Here is a 17,632-nt window from a genome sequence, read left to right on the forward strand (position 1 = left end):
CCAGGGTTTTTCCACTTAGACTTATCATCCACGTCTAAGAAGCATGAGATGTGTTAGACATCGCATGAACCCATTCATCACTCCACTTCAAGAGGTTTCCTGTAGTGTGTATTAAATCGTCTGGTGGCTGCGGCAACGAAATAGAAGCAACTTTAGTAAATGAGAGGCTGGTCAGCCCATGTTGTATAATATAATCCTCCTTGAGTATTGGATGGCACTATATGGAAATTCGAAGGTCATAATCAGTTGGCTAATGACGACTTTATAGCCGCCTCATTGCCAAAGATTCAACTATAGTCGTTTCTAGGTACTGTACCGTACCATGGGTATCATAACCAAAGATTCAACTATAGTACAGTCGTCTGTAAGTACTGTGCTGTACCATGAGTATCATTACCAAAGATTCAACTAGAGTACAGTCGTCTGTAAGTACTGTACTGTACCATGAGTATCATTACCAAAGATTCAACTATAGTACAGTCGTCTGTAAGTACTGTACTGTACCAAGAGGTTCTTTACCAAAGATTCAACTAGAGTACAGTCGTCTGTAAGTACTGTGCTGTACCAAGAAGTTCTTTACCAAAGATTCAACTAGAGTACAGTCGTCTGTAAGTACTGTGCTGTACCAAGAGTATCATAACCAAAGATTCAACTAGAGTACAGTCGTCTGTAAGTACTGTGCTGTACCAAGAGTATCATTACCAAAGATTCAACTAGAGTACAGTCGTCTGTAAGTACTGTGCTGTACCAAGAGTATCATACAAAAGACGTTACGCTGCTGCAGGCAATAATGGAGGCTTTTTCTAATCCAGCAACTCAAATCAAATCGTCCACAGGAAGGAAAAAATGAAAATTACACTGAAGGTTTAAATTTCCAGAAAGTCAAGAGTACGTGTGAGCAGGTTTATGCAGGTGAGTGTATTAAAAATGCAGCTGTAGATAACTTAGGAAACATAATAAAGTTTGTAGATTGGCTTCAAGTTTTAGTCGTAAGGCAACGAGTTGGTGGTGATGGGAAATGGTGAGATGGAGGGTTCGTGGGGGTAGGGGCGTGGGGCACATGGGGAGGCGGGCAGGTGGGGTAGAAAGAGAAAAAGATGAAAGAGACTGATAAGGAGATGAGGAAAAATATATGTGGAGAGAGAGAGAGAGACCTTACGGTTCTTAAAGTTCATACAGTACAAATTACAGAAGTAGGATTAAAAAACCTGAAGAAAGCTTCACAGCATCGGCAGCCAGTAGAATAATAATGGAAATGGAAAGGTAGACCATACAGTCACATTCTGATCTGAACCAGTGCATGCTTTCTTTTATTCATTTTCTAGTTATCAAGACGGAGAGGGAAATTTGATTCATAACATATTTTTGCTCAACTGCAATAGAAATGTTCTGTACATTCACACATATTGTGTGAGTGAACCATCTACTAATTACCACATATGTATAAAAAATCTGTAAACCCACGCCTGTGCACAGAGACACATAATTTCCTATAATCGTATGTAAATACTTGGACACACACACATAAAAGCTGTCCTTCTACTACAGCAGACGGCGGCTGCCATACTAACAAAGATGGTGTGTTTCTGTGTCTGGTGCCAGCGTGTGTGACTGTGCAGGCCAGTTCAGCATTCACAAACTTTGCCACACAGTTGGCATGTCAAGTCCTGGCTTTTTTAAACACACACACACACACACACACACACACACACACACACACACACACACACACTCTCTCTCTCTCTCTCTCTCTCTCTCTCTCTCTCTCTCTCTCTCTCTTTATATATATATATATATATATATATACATGGAATATAAGAGGAGCGAATGATGAGGTGAAAGAGAGATTGTCCAGGTGCTTGAGGGTGCGAAAGTGGATGTATGTGGAATAACTGAAACAAAATGGAGAGGAGAAAGTGTGAGAGAGTGGGAGTATGGATGGGGTATATGTGCAGGAGTAGGTGAGAATGAGAGGGCAAAGGAAGGAGTATGTATAGTTGTGAGTAAAAGATGGAAGAAGAGCATAAGACAGAATGAATCACTTGGGTCAAGAATTGTGTGGGTAAAGTTGAAAGTGGGAATACAAATGTGGGCGATTGTGTGTGTGTATGCACCAACGCAAGATCGTGCTAGAAGAGTGAGAGAAGAGTTCTGGACAAATGTGGAAGTGTGCATGGATAAGTTTGGAAGGAATGAGAGAGTGTTTTTGATCGGTGATATGAATGGTAACGTTGGGAATGTGAAGGTGGAAGGAATAGTTGGTGAGTGGGATGTCCCTGCTGAGATAGATGAGAATGAGAGTGCGTTAGTGGACATTTGAGCTGGGAGGGGGTTGGCGATAGCCAATACTCTCTTCAGGCATAAAATGATCCACAGGTAATCATGGCGAGTGATGAGAAGGGTGGGTGGTGAACTGAATGAAAGGAAGGCAATGATTGATTATGTGTGTGTGGATGAAAGGATGCGAAGATGTGTAATGGATGCAAGAGTTTATAGAGGTTAGGGGAGTGAACTTTCTGACCCCTACTTGGTGGTGGCCAGAATTAGAATTCAAGTAAGATGGAGGAATAGAAGAAGGGAAAGACGAGAGGAAGGAGTAGTTGCAAGGAGAGTGGAAAGGTTACAAGAGGATGAGAAAAAGGCAAAGTATAAGAGAGAAGTGGAGGAACGATTGGGCAAATATGAATTGGAGCAGATGGGAGACGTGGAAGGTGTGTGTAGGATATTTACAGAAGAAATATGTGCAGCATGTGATGTGGTGTGTTGAAGGAAGAGAAGATGGAGGGGGGGTGCAAGGAACAGCGTGGTGGACTGAAGAGGTGAGACAGGGTGTGGCACAAAAGAAGAAAGCATACAATGAATGGATGAGAAATAGGGGCGTGGAAGAAGTTGAGAGGCGGAAGAGAGAGTTATATATAGAAAGAAAGAGAGAGGTGAAAAAAATAGTAAGAGAGAATAGGAAGAGAGTGGATGAGGAATTTGGAAGGAATTTGAGTGTAAAGTGGAGGGACTGAAAGAAAATGTTCTGGAAAGAGGTGAAAAGAGTAAGACAGGGTGGAAGTGAAGTTAGCAGGGGAGTGAAAGATAAAAATGGTAGATTACTAGTGGAGAAGGGAGAAAAAGTGAGCAGATGGAGAGAACACTTTAAGGAATTGTTGAACGTAGAGGATGGAAGTAATGCGAATATAAGTGGCTGGGGAATGACTGGGAGAAGGAGGGAGGTGAGAAGACAGGAAGAGATCAGTAGGATAGAAGTTGTGGAAGCAATGAAGAAAGTTAAATCGGGGAAAGCCCCAGGAATTGATGGAGTGTGTGGTGAAATGCTGAAGCATGGGGGAGAGATAGTAGTAGAATGGATGTGGAAGATGTGCAGATTGTCCTGGGAGGAAGGTAGAGTCCCGGAGGATTGGAAGTCAGGTATAATTATTCCCTTGTACAAAGGAAAAGGGGAAAAAGAAATGTGTGGTAATCATAGGGGCATTTGTCGTCTTAGTATAATAGGAAAAAATGTATGGTAGGATACTTATTAACAGAGTTAGAGAAAGAACAGAGAAATTAGTTGGAGAAGAACAGGGAGGCTTTAGGAAGGGAATGGTTGTGTAGATCAGATATTCATTCTTAGATCTTTAGTGGAAAAGTTTCTCGAGAAGGGAAAGAAGTTGTATGTGGCTTTCATGGATTTGGAGAAAGCATATGACAGGGTGGATAGACAAGGATTGTGGAAAGTATTAAGAATATATGGAGTAGATGGGAAGTTGTTGAATGCTATGAAGAGTATGTACGATGGTACGAAGGCTGCAGTGCATGTGGATGGTGAACTAAGTGATTTTTTTCTCTTTGAAAGTTGGGTTGAAACAGGGATGTGTCATGTCTCCATGGTTGTTCAATCTGTACATGGGTGGGGTAATAAGTGAGGTACAAGGTAAGGTAGTGGATGTTGGAGTGGCCCTGGTGAGAGAGGATAGTGTTTGGAAACTCCCTGTACTGTTGTTTGCAGATGATACTGTGTTGTTGAGTGAAGACGAAGGGGAGCTGCAAGGCTTGGTGGATGAGTTTGGGAGAGTGTGTAAGAAACGGAATCTAAAGGTGAATGTAGGGAAGAGTAAAGTGATGATCTTTGAGAGAGGTGAAGTCAGTGAATGTACAGCGAGGTTGGATGGTGAGGAATTGGAAAATGTGAGTACGTTTAAGTACTTGGGTAGTGTGATGAGTAAGGATGGAGGTTTGGAGGGTGAAGTGCTTGAAAGGGTACAGCAGGGAAGAAAGGTTGCTGGTTCTTTGAAAACAGTGATAAGAAACAGGGAAGTGAGCATGGAAGTGAAAAAATTACTACATGACAGTATTGTGATACCAACTCTAACGTATGGAAGTGAAGCTTGGACGTTGTTGGAAGGACACAAGTCAAGAGTGAGAGCAGTGGAAATGAGTTATTTAAGATGAGCCTGTGGAGTCACATGGAGAGGCAGGCTGACAAATGAGGATATAAAGGAGCGTTGTGGTGTGGATGTGGATGTGATTGGAAGCGTTATGAGGAACACACTGAGGTGGTTTGGCCATGTGGAGAGGATGGAGGGTGAAAGACTGACGAAGGGAGTGTATGTGAGTGAGGTGGAGGGGGGAAGAGGGAGGGGGAGGCCGAGGATGAGATGGAGGGATGGGGTGGAGAGGTATATGAGAGAGGGAGGTGTGAGTTGGGAGCAGGGCAGTGAAATGACGGGGGACAGGGCGACTTGGAGGCGATTTGTTTGTGGCCACCCCAAACGGGATTGAGGCGTCTGGCAATAGATAGATAGATAGATACTCTCTCTCTCTCTCTCTCTTTACACACACACACACACACACACACACATATATATATATATATATATATATATATATATATTAGTGTGGTCCTTATTACTAAGGGGTAAAATATAATCCAGGAATATTTTATTTGCTGGCAGTGTATAGTGTGAGTTTAGGTGTAATCTCTTGAGACACCAAATTTTAGCCGATCTGGATGATATTTACTGGTGCCGCATCTTACCCAAAGTTTGAGCCTAATTATCAAATTATTGTTGTGATAATCTTGTATGTTATTTGAAAAAAGTGTATGCTATAGGCCTGCTTCATTGGAGGCTACATTCTAGTAAAACCAGTATTTTTTTTCCCCTTTTCACTGATTTGCCTTTTGAGTTCTTATTAAGCACTTCTTTACCATGACTAAAGTGAAACTGTCAACGCCAGTGACGAAAAGCAGGAGTAAAACCAAAATTTGGCTTTTTGGCCAACCAAGTGAAAGACTACTTGGAAGTAAGTTACCTTCTTGTGTAGAAGTGTTGGCGCGACTTTTCTACCTGATGCGAACAGAGACACGAACGCTGAGGGATTCAGCGTGTGTTCTGTCTGAGGAACTAGGGGGATTCTGGGAGAGAGCTCGCATTCCTGCATCTGAGCCACGGAATCGTATCCCAAAAATCGAATTTCTTTATAAAAAATGGATAAAGTTGGAGAAGCGTAAGAGCAGGAGTACTGAAAGATAGGAGAAGAGAAAGAACTTCCAAGAATAGATGAAAGATCTCTTTGACATCGCACACACGAATGCCTTCGACCTCATCAAAAAATTGTGAAGATAAGGAGTTTCTTGTGGCTCAGAGAGAGAAAGAGAGGCGAAGTTCTATGCTGGATATTGATGTCAAACTCCACAGGAAAGAACGAAGACAGAGACAACAGACTGAACAGGAGAGGAGACAGCGTGAGGAATGACATCAAGCAGTAAGAGAGGAAATAGTGGAGCTGGAGGAGAGCCCAACTTGTGATGAAGACGAAAGGGGTGACGATTATACAGATATAGCAGGTCCTTCCTTTTCGGCAGCAGCTTCTCATCTGAAATGCCAACGAACATGAAAACTGGTCGTCATTTCTCCAGTTGCTGCTGCTGTAGGTCGGACCAAGACTTCAGACCGTGCTGCAGTCCATCTGCTTTCTGCGACCATTTCTGCTTCTGGACAAGATCCAACAATGTATGCTATCAACAGGCAAAGTATCCTCTGAGATCGAATCAAGAGTGGGAGGGAATCTGGAGAATGGCTGAAGAAATCATTCCATCCAACTGTGCCACTTGTAGTGCACTGGGATGGTAAACTAATTCCCGATGTAACAGGAGCAAATGTCACTGAAGGCCTTCCTATTCTCATCTCAGGTGATGGAGTTTCAAAGCTTTTGAATGTACCCAGTTTGGAATCAGGGACAGGATAGGCCATGGCCAATGTCATCAGTGAAACCTTGAATGACTGCAGTATATCTGAACGTGTGGTAGGAATGGCATTCGACACCACTGCCAGCAATACCGGATTGTGGGCAGGGACGTGCACCCTTATTCAGCAGCAGTTGCACAAGGATCTCCACCTGGCTTGTCGGCATCACATTTTTGAGGTCCTTTTTCAAAACGCCATCACCATTTGCCTTGGACCGTCCTGTGGTCCCGACATTAACACATTCAAGCAGTTCAAAGCCAAGTGGAATACTAAAGACACAACACGCTTTCAGCCCATGAAAGACAATGAGGAAATGCTGGTGACTGATAGTGAGCAATGTGATGAGCTTATAGCATTTTGTATGAAACAGTTGCAAGAAAACCAACCTCAAGATGATTATCGAGAACTGCCAGAACTGTCCATTGTTGTCTTGGGTGGTGTACCGCCCAGTGAAACATGGTTTCAGCACCCTGGTGCTTGCCATCACGCCAGGTGGATGGCTAAAGTTATATACAGCATCGAAGTCTCTTTTCCATCATCAGAGAAGCAGCACACTGAAGCAAGGCTGAGGACTGAAAGAAGGGTAGCACTGATTCAAGAGTTTAATCCAGTGTTGACCAAGAACGAAGATCAATGTTAGTTTCTTCTCCAGGTCGTTGAGCAACACAGGCAAGTGTATCCAAATGCGAAGAAGGCTACAGCTGGCAGCAGTTACAAGCCATAAAACTAGACAACAATGAGTGGGAGTTGGGTTCCCATGATACCGCCCCCAGTGAGGGGTTAATACTCTGGAAAGAGGGGAACCTAGGAAACCCAATGGCATATTAACATTATCCCACCACAGTATAACTTTGAACATGATGCGTCACCAGTTAAAATTATCTGTTAAGCATGAAGTTTTGTATACATCATTTTTCAGTCAATAGGACCGAAGTCCCGCAGCAGCTGAAGCAGATTTTTCAAGCTGAAAATTAAGGACCACCTTAATGTATATATATATATATATATATATATATATATATATATATATGGTATGTGGGGGCGCTCACCATCCACTCGATGTAGTGCTGCTCTCGGGTGTCTGCCCTTTCCTTCTTTCCTTCCATCCTCTTCTGTCTTTCTTTCCTTCTTTCTTTCCTTGTCCCTCTGCCTACGGGTGACTTTACACTCCCTCTTCTGTCTTTTTTTCCTTCATTTTTTCCTTTTCCTTCTGCCTATGGGTGACTCTACACTGAGTGACAAGCCAAATGGTTTCCTGTACACCAGGAAACCATTTACTACGCTGGGTGGTAACCATATAGCCAAATTTTGGCACCTGGTGGTTTAGTGGGTAATTATTGCGCTCCAGTCGGATTGAGCCGGTGAAGGTTTATATCCAAGGGGTGGTTGGGGTTGATTGCTCATGTAATGCGACTCAGGGATGAGTGAGGCTGGTCACTCTCATCTTAAATGTCGAGACCAACTGCCTAGCCCCGGGCTCCTACGCTCCTCGTGGGGCAATGTAGGATTGGATGATTGATGGATGGATGGATATATATACACGTGTATATATATATATATATATATATATATATATATATATATATATATATATATATATATATATATATATATATATAATCATCCACTGCAAGTCCACTGCAGAACAAAGGCCTTCTCGATCCTTCTGCACAAATTCCTTGACCTAGCCAATCTTCGCCAGTGTTTGCCTACAAACTTATCTATTTCATCCCTCCACCTTCTGTCTGACCTTTTTCTGTCACGATTGCAGTATCTTCGAATATAGTCAGTCAGCCTCTTGTTCCATCAGTTATCGTTTATTCTTGCTACATGACTTGCCCACCTCCATATCTGTTCTTTTATAACGTCTGTAGTGTCTTTAACATTAGTTTGCTCTCACACTCAGATTGATAGTTTTCGTCTTCTCAAAGATATTCCTAACATTCTCATTTCCATTGATCTTTGAGAGCAGATTAGTTGCTCTTCCATCAATTTCGTGAGCCTCCAGGTGTCACAACCGAGCATCATAGCTGGAATAACACATTCGGTATTTACTGTTCGTTTCATTTATGATGACAAGCTACTTTTCATAATCTCTCTATGTTTACCGAAAGTTTTCCATCCAGTTGTAATGTGTCTTTACTTCGCTGTATTTTCGTTAGTTTTAGTATTTGTCCTAGGTAATTGTACACCTGAAATTCTTCAAGAATTTCCTCGTTTATTTTGATGAGGGTCTTTGTGTATTTCGATTAAATATTACTATTACTCTGAGTCATCTCTAGGATACTCTGAGACTTACTTCGTTTAGGTCATTGAACATTGTTTGCAATGTCTGTGCTGTTTCTGATATTAGGACAATACCATGTGCAAATTAAATCTTTTAATTTTGTTGCAGGTATTCTCCCAGTCTAGCTCTCTGAAATACATTCATGGCATGCTGTAAATAATTTTGGTGAAACACTATCTCCCTGACGCAAGCCTTTCTGTCTTAATTTTGCCTGGGTCTGTACGTAACTTGACTGTAGCCGTTTTACAATGTTCTCACTTGCCCCTTATTCCGCAATGAATTTATAATTACTGTGTGCTCCACCGGGTCGAAAGCCTTTTAATAATCGAGAAAACCAAACCACAGTGGTTTATTATATTCTGTAGTTTTCTCTGTTAGCTGATTCATTGTGTGTATATGATCAGTAGTCGATTACCCGCTTCGGAATCCTGCCTGCTCACGAAGTTGGTTTTCTTTCAAATTTGTATTTATTCTCTTCGTAAGAACAAGTGAAGAGTTTGTAAATAACTGGAAAAGGCTAATGGGTCAGTAGTTACTAAGATCTTTTGAGTCGTCTTTCTTGTAAAGCACAATAGCTGTTGCATTACACCATGGTTTGGGAGTTTTTATCTTTATACACAGAGTAAATAAGTGGAGGAGCCTGTTTTGTACTTCTACTGCTGCATCCGACAGTAAATCTGCTACTGTTCCATTTCCTCCCGGGGCCTTTCCTCTTTTCATACTTTTAAGAGAAATGATTACTTCGTCTGGTGTTACCTCTGGTATTACACTTGTGTCAGTTGAAAAGCTAGCTATCGGTACTATTGTTTTTGATGCATGCAGGTCTTTGTAAAATTCCTAAACTCTCTTCACCATCATCATCATATCTCTTCATGGACTGACTTTATAATTTTTGTCTGTCGGTGATATAATTTGTAGCATTCCTAGCGCAATTTTGCTTCTAATCTCTTTCAGACTTTTTCTTTGTTGATGGTTTCTTTGATCTGTTCCATTTTTCTCTTTCGTTTTTCCTGTCTCTATCCATTGTTGATAAGCTTTTTGATTCTGCTCTTTCTATTTCACCTTTCTCCCTTTTCACTTTCATCACTTTTTTTTTTTTTTTTTCTCATGTGTTGGTCATTTTTGAATACTTATTGGCATTGGTTGTACTGGTGTTCTCTACCAACTCTGCTGATTCCGTTAAGACTTTTGCTGGTCTGTCATTCAACTCATCAATATCACACTCAACATAACTTAGGTAGTCTGAAATCTGTTCTTTATTTCTAACCATAAGGCAGCTTTGTTTTGGCTTACTTTTCTTGGGCATATAATGGGTGTGTGTTTATATATATATATATATATATATATATATATATATATATATATATCCGTAAGGTAAAAAGTCAGGTACAATGGGGTGCTTCTGAAAAGCCTAGTATTCCGTCAGATGGCTCCACTGTAGCAGTAAACACATTCCCGCGCTGTTTAAAAAGCATAATTTTATTTGTTAAATATTTACACTGTTGTGTGAAATTGTGAATCATGGTTATGTCATATGCCGTAATATAAATAATACAAATAGAACACGTATATATAACGTATCATGAATTGTTTATATTTATCATAAACTGAAATTAAAATATCACTGATGGCATGTGATGGCAATCCACCATTTCAGTGGTCCTATATTATTTTATTTCTGCTACATTTAGTGCAAGTTAGATTCTTAATACATAGTTTGTTCAGTGTGTAAAGTACGCCTAGTGGGTATCTTGACTCATCCAGTCTCTATGTGGGCAGAAATTTAATGTTGAGTAAATACTGGCATTCACCATCATAATTCATCCGGTATGAGGAACTGTCCCAAAACCAAGATCGTTTAAGCGTCATTTTTTGCCCGGTCTCGCCGAGGACAGACGACTGGGGAAGGTAAACAAGCCAAGACATCGCCTCCAAGTGATCCACAAGATTCACACGGAGTCAAGTTCAGTATTCACGATTTTATATATATATATATATCTATCTATCTATATACCTAGGCTGCTTCCCCCAAGAAAAGGGAGGTAGCCGAGACAGGACGACTCACTCTCCATTTACTCATCCATTCAAACACATTCATTCGCATCTTAGCTCCAAAGGGAAGAACGGACAGATCCTCACCGCATCACACCGCACAAGGGTCAACTGCGCAATGCAATCACACACAATATATATATATATATATATATATATATATATATATATATATGTATGTATCTATAGATATATATTATATATATATATATATATATATATATATATATACTGTATATATATATATATATATATATATATATATATATATATATATATATACATATATATACTGTATATATATATATATATATATATATATATATATATATATATATACTGTATATATATATATATATATATATATATATATATATATATATATATATATATATATATATATTGCCAGACGCCTCAATCCCGTTTGGGGTGGCCACAAACAAATCGCCTCCAAGTCGCCCTGTCCCCCGCCATTTCACTCCCCTGCTCCCAACTCACACCCCCCCCTCTCATATACCTCTCCACCCCATCTCTCCACCTCAACCTCGGCCTCCCTCCCTCTCTCCCCCTCCACCTCACTCACATACACTCTCTTCGTCAGTCTTTGACCCTCCATCCTCTCCACATGGCCAAACCACCTCAGTGTGTTCCTCATAACGCTTCCTATCACATCCACATCAACACCACAACGCTCCTTTATATACTCATTCGTCAGCCTGTCTCTCCATGTGACTCCACAGGCTCCTCTTAAATAACTCATTTCCACGGCTCTCACTCTTGACTTGTGTCCTTCCAACAACGTCCAAGCTTCACTTCCGTACGTTAGAGTTGGTATCACAATACTGTCATGTAGTAACTTTTTCACTTCCATGCTCACTTCCCTGTTTCTTATCACTGCTTTCAAAGAACCAGCAACCTTTCTTCCCTGCTGTACCCTTTCAAGCACTTCACCCTCCAAACCTCCATCCTTACTCATCACACTACCCAAGTACTTAAACGTACTCACATTTTCCAATTCCTCACCATCCAACCTCGCTGAACATTCACTGACTTCACCTCTCTCAAAGACCATCACTTTACTCTTCCCTACATTCACCTTTAGATTCCGTTTCTTACACACTCTCTCAAACTCATCCACCAAGCCTTTCAGCTCCCCTTCGTCTTCACTCAACAACACGGTATCATCTGCAAACAACAGTACAGGGAGTTTCCAAACATTATCCTCTCTCACTAGGGCCACTCCAACATCCACTACCCTACCTTGTACCTCTTTTATTACCCCATCCATGTACAGATTGAACAACCACGGAGACATGACACATCCCTGTTTCAACCCAACTTTCAAAGAGAAAAATTCACTTAGTTCACCTTCCACACGCACTGCAGCCTTCGCACCATCGTACATACTCTTCACAGCATTCAACAACTTCCCATCTATTCCATATATTCTTAACACTTTCCACAATCCTAGTCTATCCACCCTGTCATATGCTTTCTCCAAATCCATGAACGCCGCATACAACTTCTTTCCCTTCGCTAGAAGCTTTTCCACACTAAAGATCTGAGAATGAATATCTGATCTACACAACCTCTTCCCTTCCTAAAGCCTCCCTGTTCTTCTCCAACTAATTTCTCTGTTCTTTCTCTAACTCTGTCAATAAGTATCCTACCATACACTTTTCCTATTATACTAAGAAGACAAATGCCCCTGTGATTACCACACACTTCTTTTTCCCCTTTTCCTTTGTACAAGGGAATAATTATACCTGACTTCCAATCCTCCGGGACTCTACCTTCCTCCCAGGCCAATCTGCACATCTTCCACATCCATTCTACTACTATCTCTCCCCCATGCTTCAACATTTCACCACACACTCCATCAATTCCTGGGGCTTTCCCTGATTTAACTTTCTTCATTGCTTCCACAACTTCTATCCTACTGATTTCTTCCTGTCTTCTCACCTCCCTTCTTCTTCCAGCCATTCCCCAGCCACTTATACTCGCAATACTTCCATCCTCCACGTTCAACAATTCCTTAAAGTGTTCTCTCCATCTGCTCACTTTTTCTCCCTTCTCCACTAGTAATCTACCATTTTTATCTTTCACTCCCCTGCTAACTTCACTTCCACCCTGTCTTACTCTTTTCACCTCTTTCCAGAACATTTTCTTACAGTCCCTCCACTTTACACTCAAATTCCTTCCAAATTCCTCATTCACTCTATTCTTACTCTCTCTTACTAATCTTTTCACCTCTCTCTTTCTTTCTACATATAACTCTCTCTTCCGCCTCTCAACTTCTTCCACGCCCCTATTTCTCATCCATTCATTATATGCTTTCTTCTTTTGTGCCACAGCCCGTTTCACCTCTTCAGTCCACCACGCTGTTCCTTGCACCCCCCTCCGTCTTCTCTTCCTTCCACACACCACATCACATGCTGCACATATTTCTTCTGTAAATATCATACACACACCTTCCACGTCCCCCATCTGCTCCAACTCATATTTGCCCAATCATTCCTCCACTTCTCTCTTATACTCTGCCTTTTTCTCATCCTCTTGTAACCTTTCCACTCTCCTTGCAACTACTCCTTCCTCTCGTCTTTCCCTTCTTCTATTCCTCCATCTTACTTGAACTTTAACTCTGGCCACCACCAAGTAGTGGTCAGAAAGTCCACTCCCCCAACCTCTATAAACTCTTGTATCCAATATACATCTTCGCATCCTTTCATCCACACACACATAATCAATCATTGCCTTCCTTTCACTCAATTCACCACCCACCCTTCTCACCACTCGCCATGTATACCTGTGGATCATTTTATGCCTGAAGAGGGTATTGGCTATCACCAACCCCCTCCCAGCACAAATGTCCACTAACGCACTCCCATTCTCATCTATCTCAGCAGGCACACCCCACTCACCAACTATTCCATCCACCTTCACATTCCCAACTTTACCATTCATATCAACAATCAAAAACACTCTATCATTCCTTCCAAACTTTTCCATGCACACTTCTACATTTGTCCAGAACTCTTCTCTCACTCTTCTAGCACGATCTTGCGTTGGCGCATACACACAGACAATCGCCCACATTTGTATTCCAACTTTCAACTTTACCCACACAATCCTTGATCCAACTGTTCCATACTGTCTTATGCTCCTCTTCCATCTTTTACTCACAACTATACATACTCCTTCCTTTGCCCTCTCATTCTCACCTACTCCAGCACATATACCCCATCCATACTCCCATTCTCTCACACTTTCTCCTTTCCATTTTGTTTCAGTTATTCCACATACATCCACTTTCGCATCCTCAAGCACCTGGACAATCTCTCTCTCTTTCACCTCATCATTTGCTCCCCTTACATTCCACGTTCCAATTGCAATGTCCTTTGTCCGGTCCTTGGTCGTCAACGTTTGGTCAGTCCTTGTCCGAGGCTTATTGTTTGTTTTTTTAGTTAGTTGTTTTCCGGGGAGGGGCACTAACCCTCCGCCAACCCTTTTAGTCGCCTTTTACGACAAGCAGGGATACTGGGGGAGTATTCTTGACAAACCCCCCTACCCCCAGTGAGATTGCATCCAGGTCAAGAGGACTGGTATGTGCACAAGCTACTGACTCAGTCAGTGGAAGATCTTACAAACATATGTGTGTGGACAGGTGGCCTGGAGACAGTTCTCACATGACCATACCATTAGGGACTTGCCAAGAGGGGGCAATGTGTGTGAGATATTGATGATAAGATGACCTTAAGGTATTTATTTGGTAGGCACTCGGTGAAATGTAAAAATTAAAATAACCACTAGTTCTCAACAGAAAAAGACAAAACTTCACTGTAACACTTTATTTACAAAAAGGTACAATGATACATATGAATATGACTCACTCATGGTGCAAGGAAGCTGCAGGGGAAGGTCTCTCTCTCTCTCTCTCTCTCTCTCTCTCTCTCTCTCTCTCTCTCAGCTTAACAGTCAGGAACTCACATTACTGAACTATGTGTGTTTGTGGGTGTGTCCATTTACGACAGTAATGTAACCAACGTCGGGTACAGGAACATGAGAAATGGGCGTAGCTTAGTTAACAGCTAGAGAGGCAAGATGTGGGAATGACAATTACACAAAGATATCGCTCAGTGAAACACACTGCCTATACATAGTCACTTATGAACCAATGACGAATGTTATGAATATAGCTCGTTTCTACTCTGAGTGAATCCGTGACATTACACGCCATCAAAATAAAATTTTTCATGGAAACTTGGCATCCCTCGGGAAAAAACTTAAACACGGGACTGTCTTGTGGTGCGCATGCGCGAAGGAAGAGAGCAAAATGTTGAATGCCAGTATTTACTCAACATTAAATTTCTGCCCACATAGAAACTGCATGAGTCTAGATACCCACTAGGCGTACTTTACAGTCTGAACAGACAATGTATTAAGAACCAAATTTGCACTAAATGTAGCAGAAATTAAATAATTTAGGGTGACTGGAAGGACGGGTTGCCATCACATGCCATCAGTGATATTTTAATTTCCTTTTATGATAAATATAAACACTTCACGATACGTTATATATAGGTGTTCTATTTGTATTATTTATATTTCGGCATATGACATTACCATGATTCACATTTTCACACAACAGTATAGATATTTAACAAAGAAAAATATGCTTTTTAATCAGCCCTGGGAAGGTGTTTACTGCAACAGTGGAGCCATCTAGCAGAATACTAGCTTTGAAAGCACCCCATTGTTTTGTGCATAGATCAGTTATAATTCAGGTCATCCATTGTTCTGTGTGCCACTCCCTGCTGCGGGTGTGCATAAAAGACCTCGAGGCTTTACGTTTCTATATCACTCTGTCTGAAGATGCAATATACGAAAGTACCCACTGTCGCTCCTTTCATTTCTCCTGTGGTTATTCTGCATCCCTGTGTTCTTTGTGAAGTGAAGTTTGTGTGTGTGTGTGTGTGTGTGTGTGTGTGTGTGTGTGTGTAAAGACGCATTACATTTGGATGGATAGCTATCGGTAAACACAGAGACGTCATGAAAAGTAGCTTGCCAGTATGTTTGAAACGAGAAGTATATAATGAACTTATAATTCCAGTTATGGCGTACGGTTGTGAAACCTGGAAACTGGCAAAATCGATGGAAAATCAACTAATCTGTTCTCAAAGGGCAATGGAAAGGTCAATGTTGGGATTATATTTAAGAGACAGGAAAAGATCGACTAGGGTGAGTGAGCAGAGTGAAGTCAAAGACTTTGTAGAAGTTATAAAATAACAGAAATGGAGGTGGACAGGTCATGTAGCATGAATAATGGATAACCACTGGAGCAAGAGGCTGACTGACTGGACACCATGAGATTATAAGCGTAACAGAAAAAGGCCAGACAAGAGGTGGAGAGATGAGATAGAGATGTTTGCGGGAAAATATGGCAGAGATTGACTCAGTCAAGGAATTCGTAGAGAAGGTTAGGGGGGGCTTTGTTCAACAGTGGACTTGCAGTGGCTTGTCGTACGAGGCGACTAAAAGTGTTGGTGGTGGGTTAGTGCCCCACCCCGTAAAGAGAACTAACTAAAAAAGCGAATAAAGCGCCTCGGACCCGGACGGACCATACGTTGGCGACTAAGGAAAGGACAAAGGACATTCTTAGGGTGGGAACATGGAATGTGAGAGGATTGAATGATGAAGTGAAAGAGAGAGAGATTGTTCAGGTGCTTGAGGATGCAAAAGTGGATATATGTGGATTGACTGAAACTAAATGGGAAGGTGAAACGGTGAGGGAATGGGAATATGGTGCAGGTATATGTGCGGGAGTCAGTGAGAATGAGAGGGCAAGAGAGGGAGTATGTCTGATGATAAGCAAGAAGTGGAAGGAGAATATAAGAGAGTATGGAACAGTGGGTGCAAGGATTGTATGGGTGAGGATGAAAGTACTGTAGGTATACAAGCATGGGCGATTGTATGTGTGTATGCTCCAACAGAGGATCGAGTGGCAAGAGTGAAAGATGAGTTTTGGGCGAGAGTAGAAGCATGTATGGACAAGTTTGAGAGGAGCGAGAGAGTGCTGTTGATTGGAGACATGAATGGCAAAGTTGGGAATGTATGAGTGGATGGAGTGGTTGGTCAGTGGGGTGTGCCAGCTGAAGTAGATGGGAATGGTAGTGCTTTGGTGGACATCTGTGCTTGTAAGGGGTTGGCAATAGCCAACACCTACTTTCGTCATAAGATGATCCACCGGTATACATGGAGAGTAATGAGGAGGATGGATGGTGAACTTGTTGAACGAAAGGCAATGATAGACTACGTGTGTGTGGATGAGCGAATGAGAAGACAAGTGTTGGATGCAAGAGTGTGGAGAGGGTGGGGGAATGGAGTCTCGGACCATCACTTAGTGATGGACAAGGTAGAGATGCAAAGAAAGTGATTGAGGAGACGAAGGGGAAGACAGGAGGAAACAGCTCCTGTGAGAAGAGTCGAGAAATTGCAAGATAGTGAGAAAATGACTGAGTATAAGAGCATAGTGGAAGAAAGATTGGGAAGGTATGAGCTAGAGCAGATGGAAGGGGTGGAATACGTATGTAAGATATTCACGGAAGAGATAGGCGCAGCGTGTGAGTCGGTTTGTGGAGTGAGGAGGAGATGCAAGGGTGTGCAAGGGACAGCATGGTGGAATGATGAGGTGAAACGAGCTGTGAAACAAAAGAAGAAGGCATAGAGTGAATGGTTGGCGAGTAGAGTAGGGGAGAAGATGAGAGAGAGAAGAGAGAGGTATATGTGAGCAGGAGAATGGAGGTTAAGAGACTGGTGAAAGAGAGTAAGAAGAAAGTGGATGAAGAGTTTGGGAGGAATCTGAGTGTGAAATGGAGGGAGAGTAAGAAATTGTTTTGGAAGGAGGTAAAGAAAGTAAGTCAGTGTGAAAGGGGAAATAGTAGGGGAGTGAAAGATAGGAATAATAGATTGTTGGTGGAGAAGAGAGAGAAATTGAGGAGATGGAAAGAGCACTTTGAGGATTTGTTGAATGTAGAGAGTGAGAGCAGTGTGAATATAA

The 17,632-nt window shown here is 41.8% G+C and overlaps 1 protein-coding gene across 1 annotated transcript in view; it reads left to right on the top strand.

Annotated features, from left to right (window-relative positions):
* The window catches only part of LOC145416330 (uncharacterized), an 83,754-nt gene that overhangs the window by 21,044 nt on the left and 45,078 nt on the right, over window positions 1–17,632 (top strand). Inside the window, exon 3 of the mRNA XM_080285329.1 lies at window positions 6,299–6,871. Within this exon, the coding sequence (XP_080141455.1) occupies window positions 6,299–6,871 (573 nt within the window). The remainder of the gene's footprint in view (window positions 1–6,298; window positions 6,872–17,632) is intronic.

The sequence above is a fragment of the Coenobita brevimanus genome, chromosome 105 (genome assembly GCF_032717465.1).
Source record: "Coenobita brevimanus isolate Jiangsu-jjx chromosome 105, ASM3271746v2, whole genome shotgun sequence".
Taxonomy (NCBI): domain Eukaryota; kingdom Metazoa; phylum Arthropoda; class Malacostraca; order Decapoda; family Coenobitidae; genus Coenobita; species Coenobita brevimanus.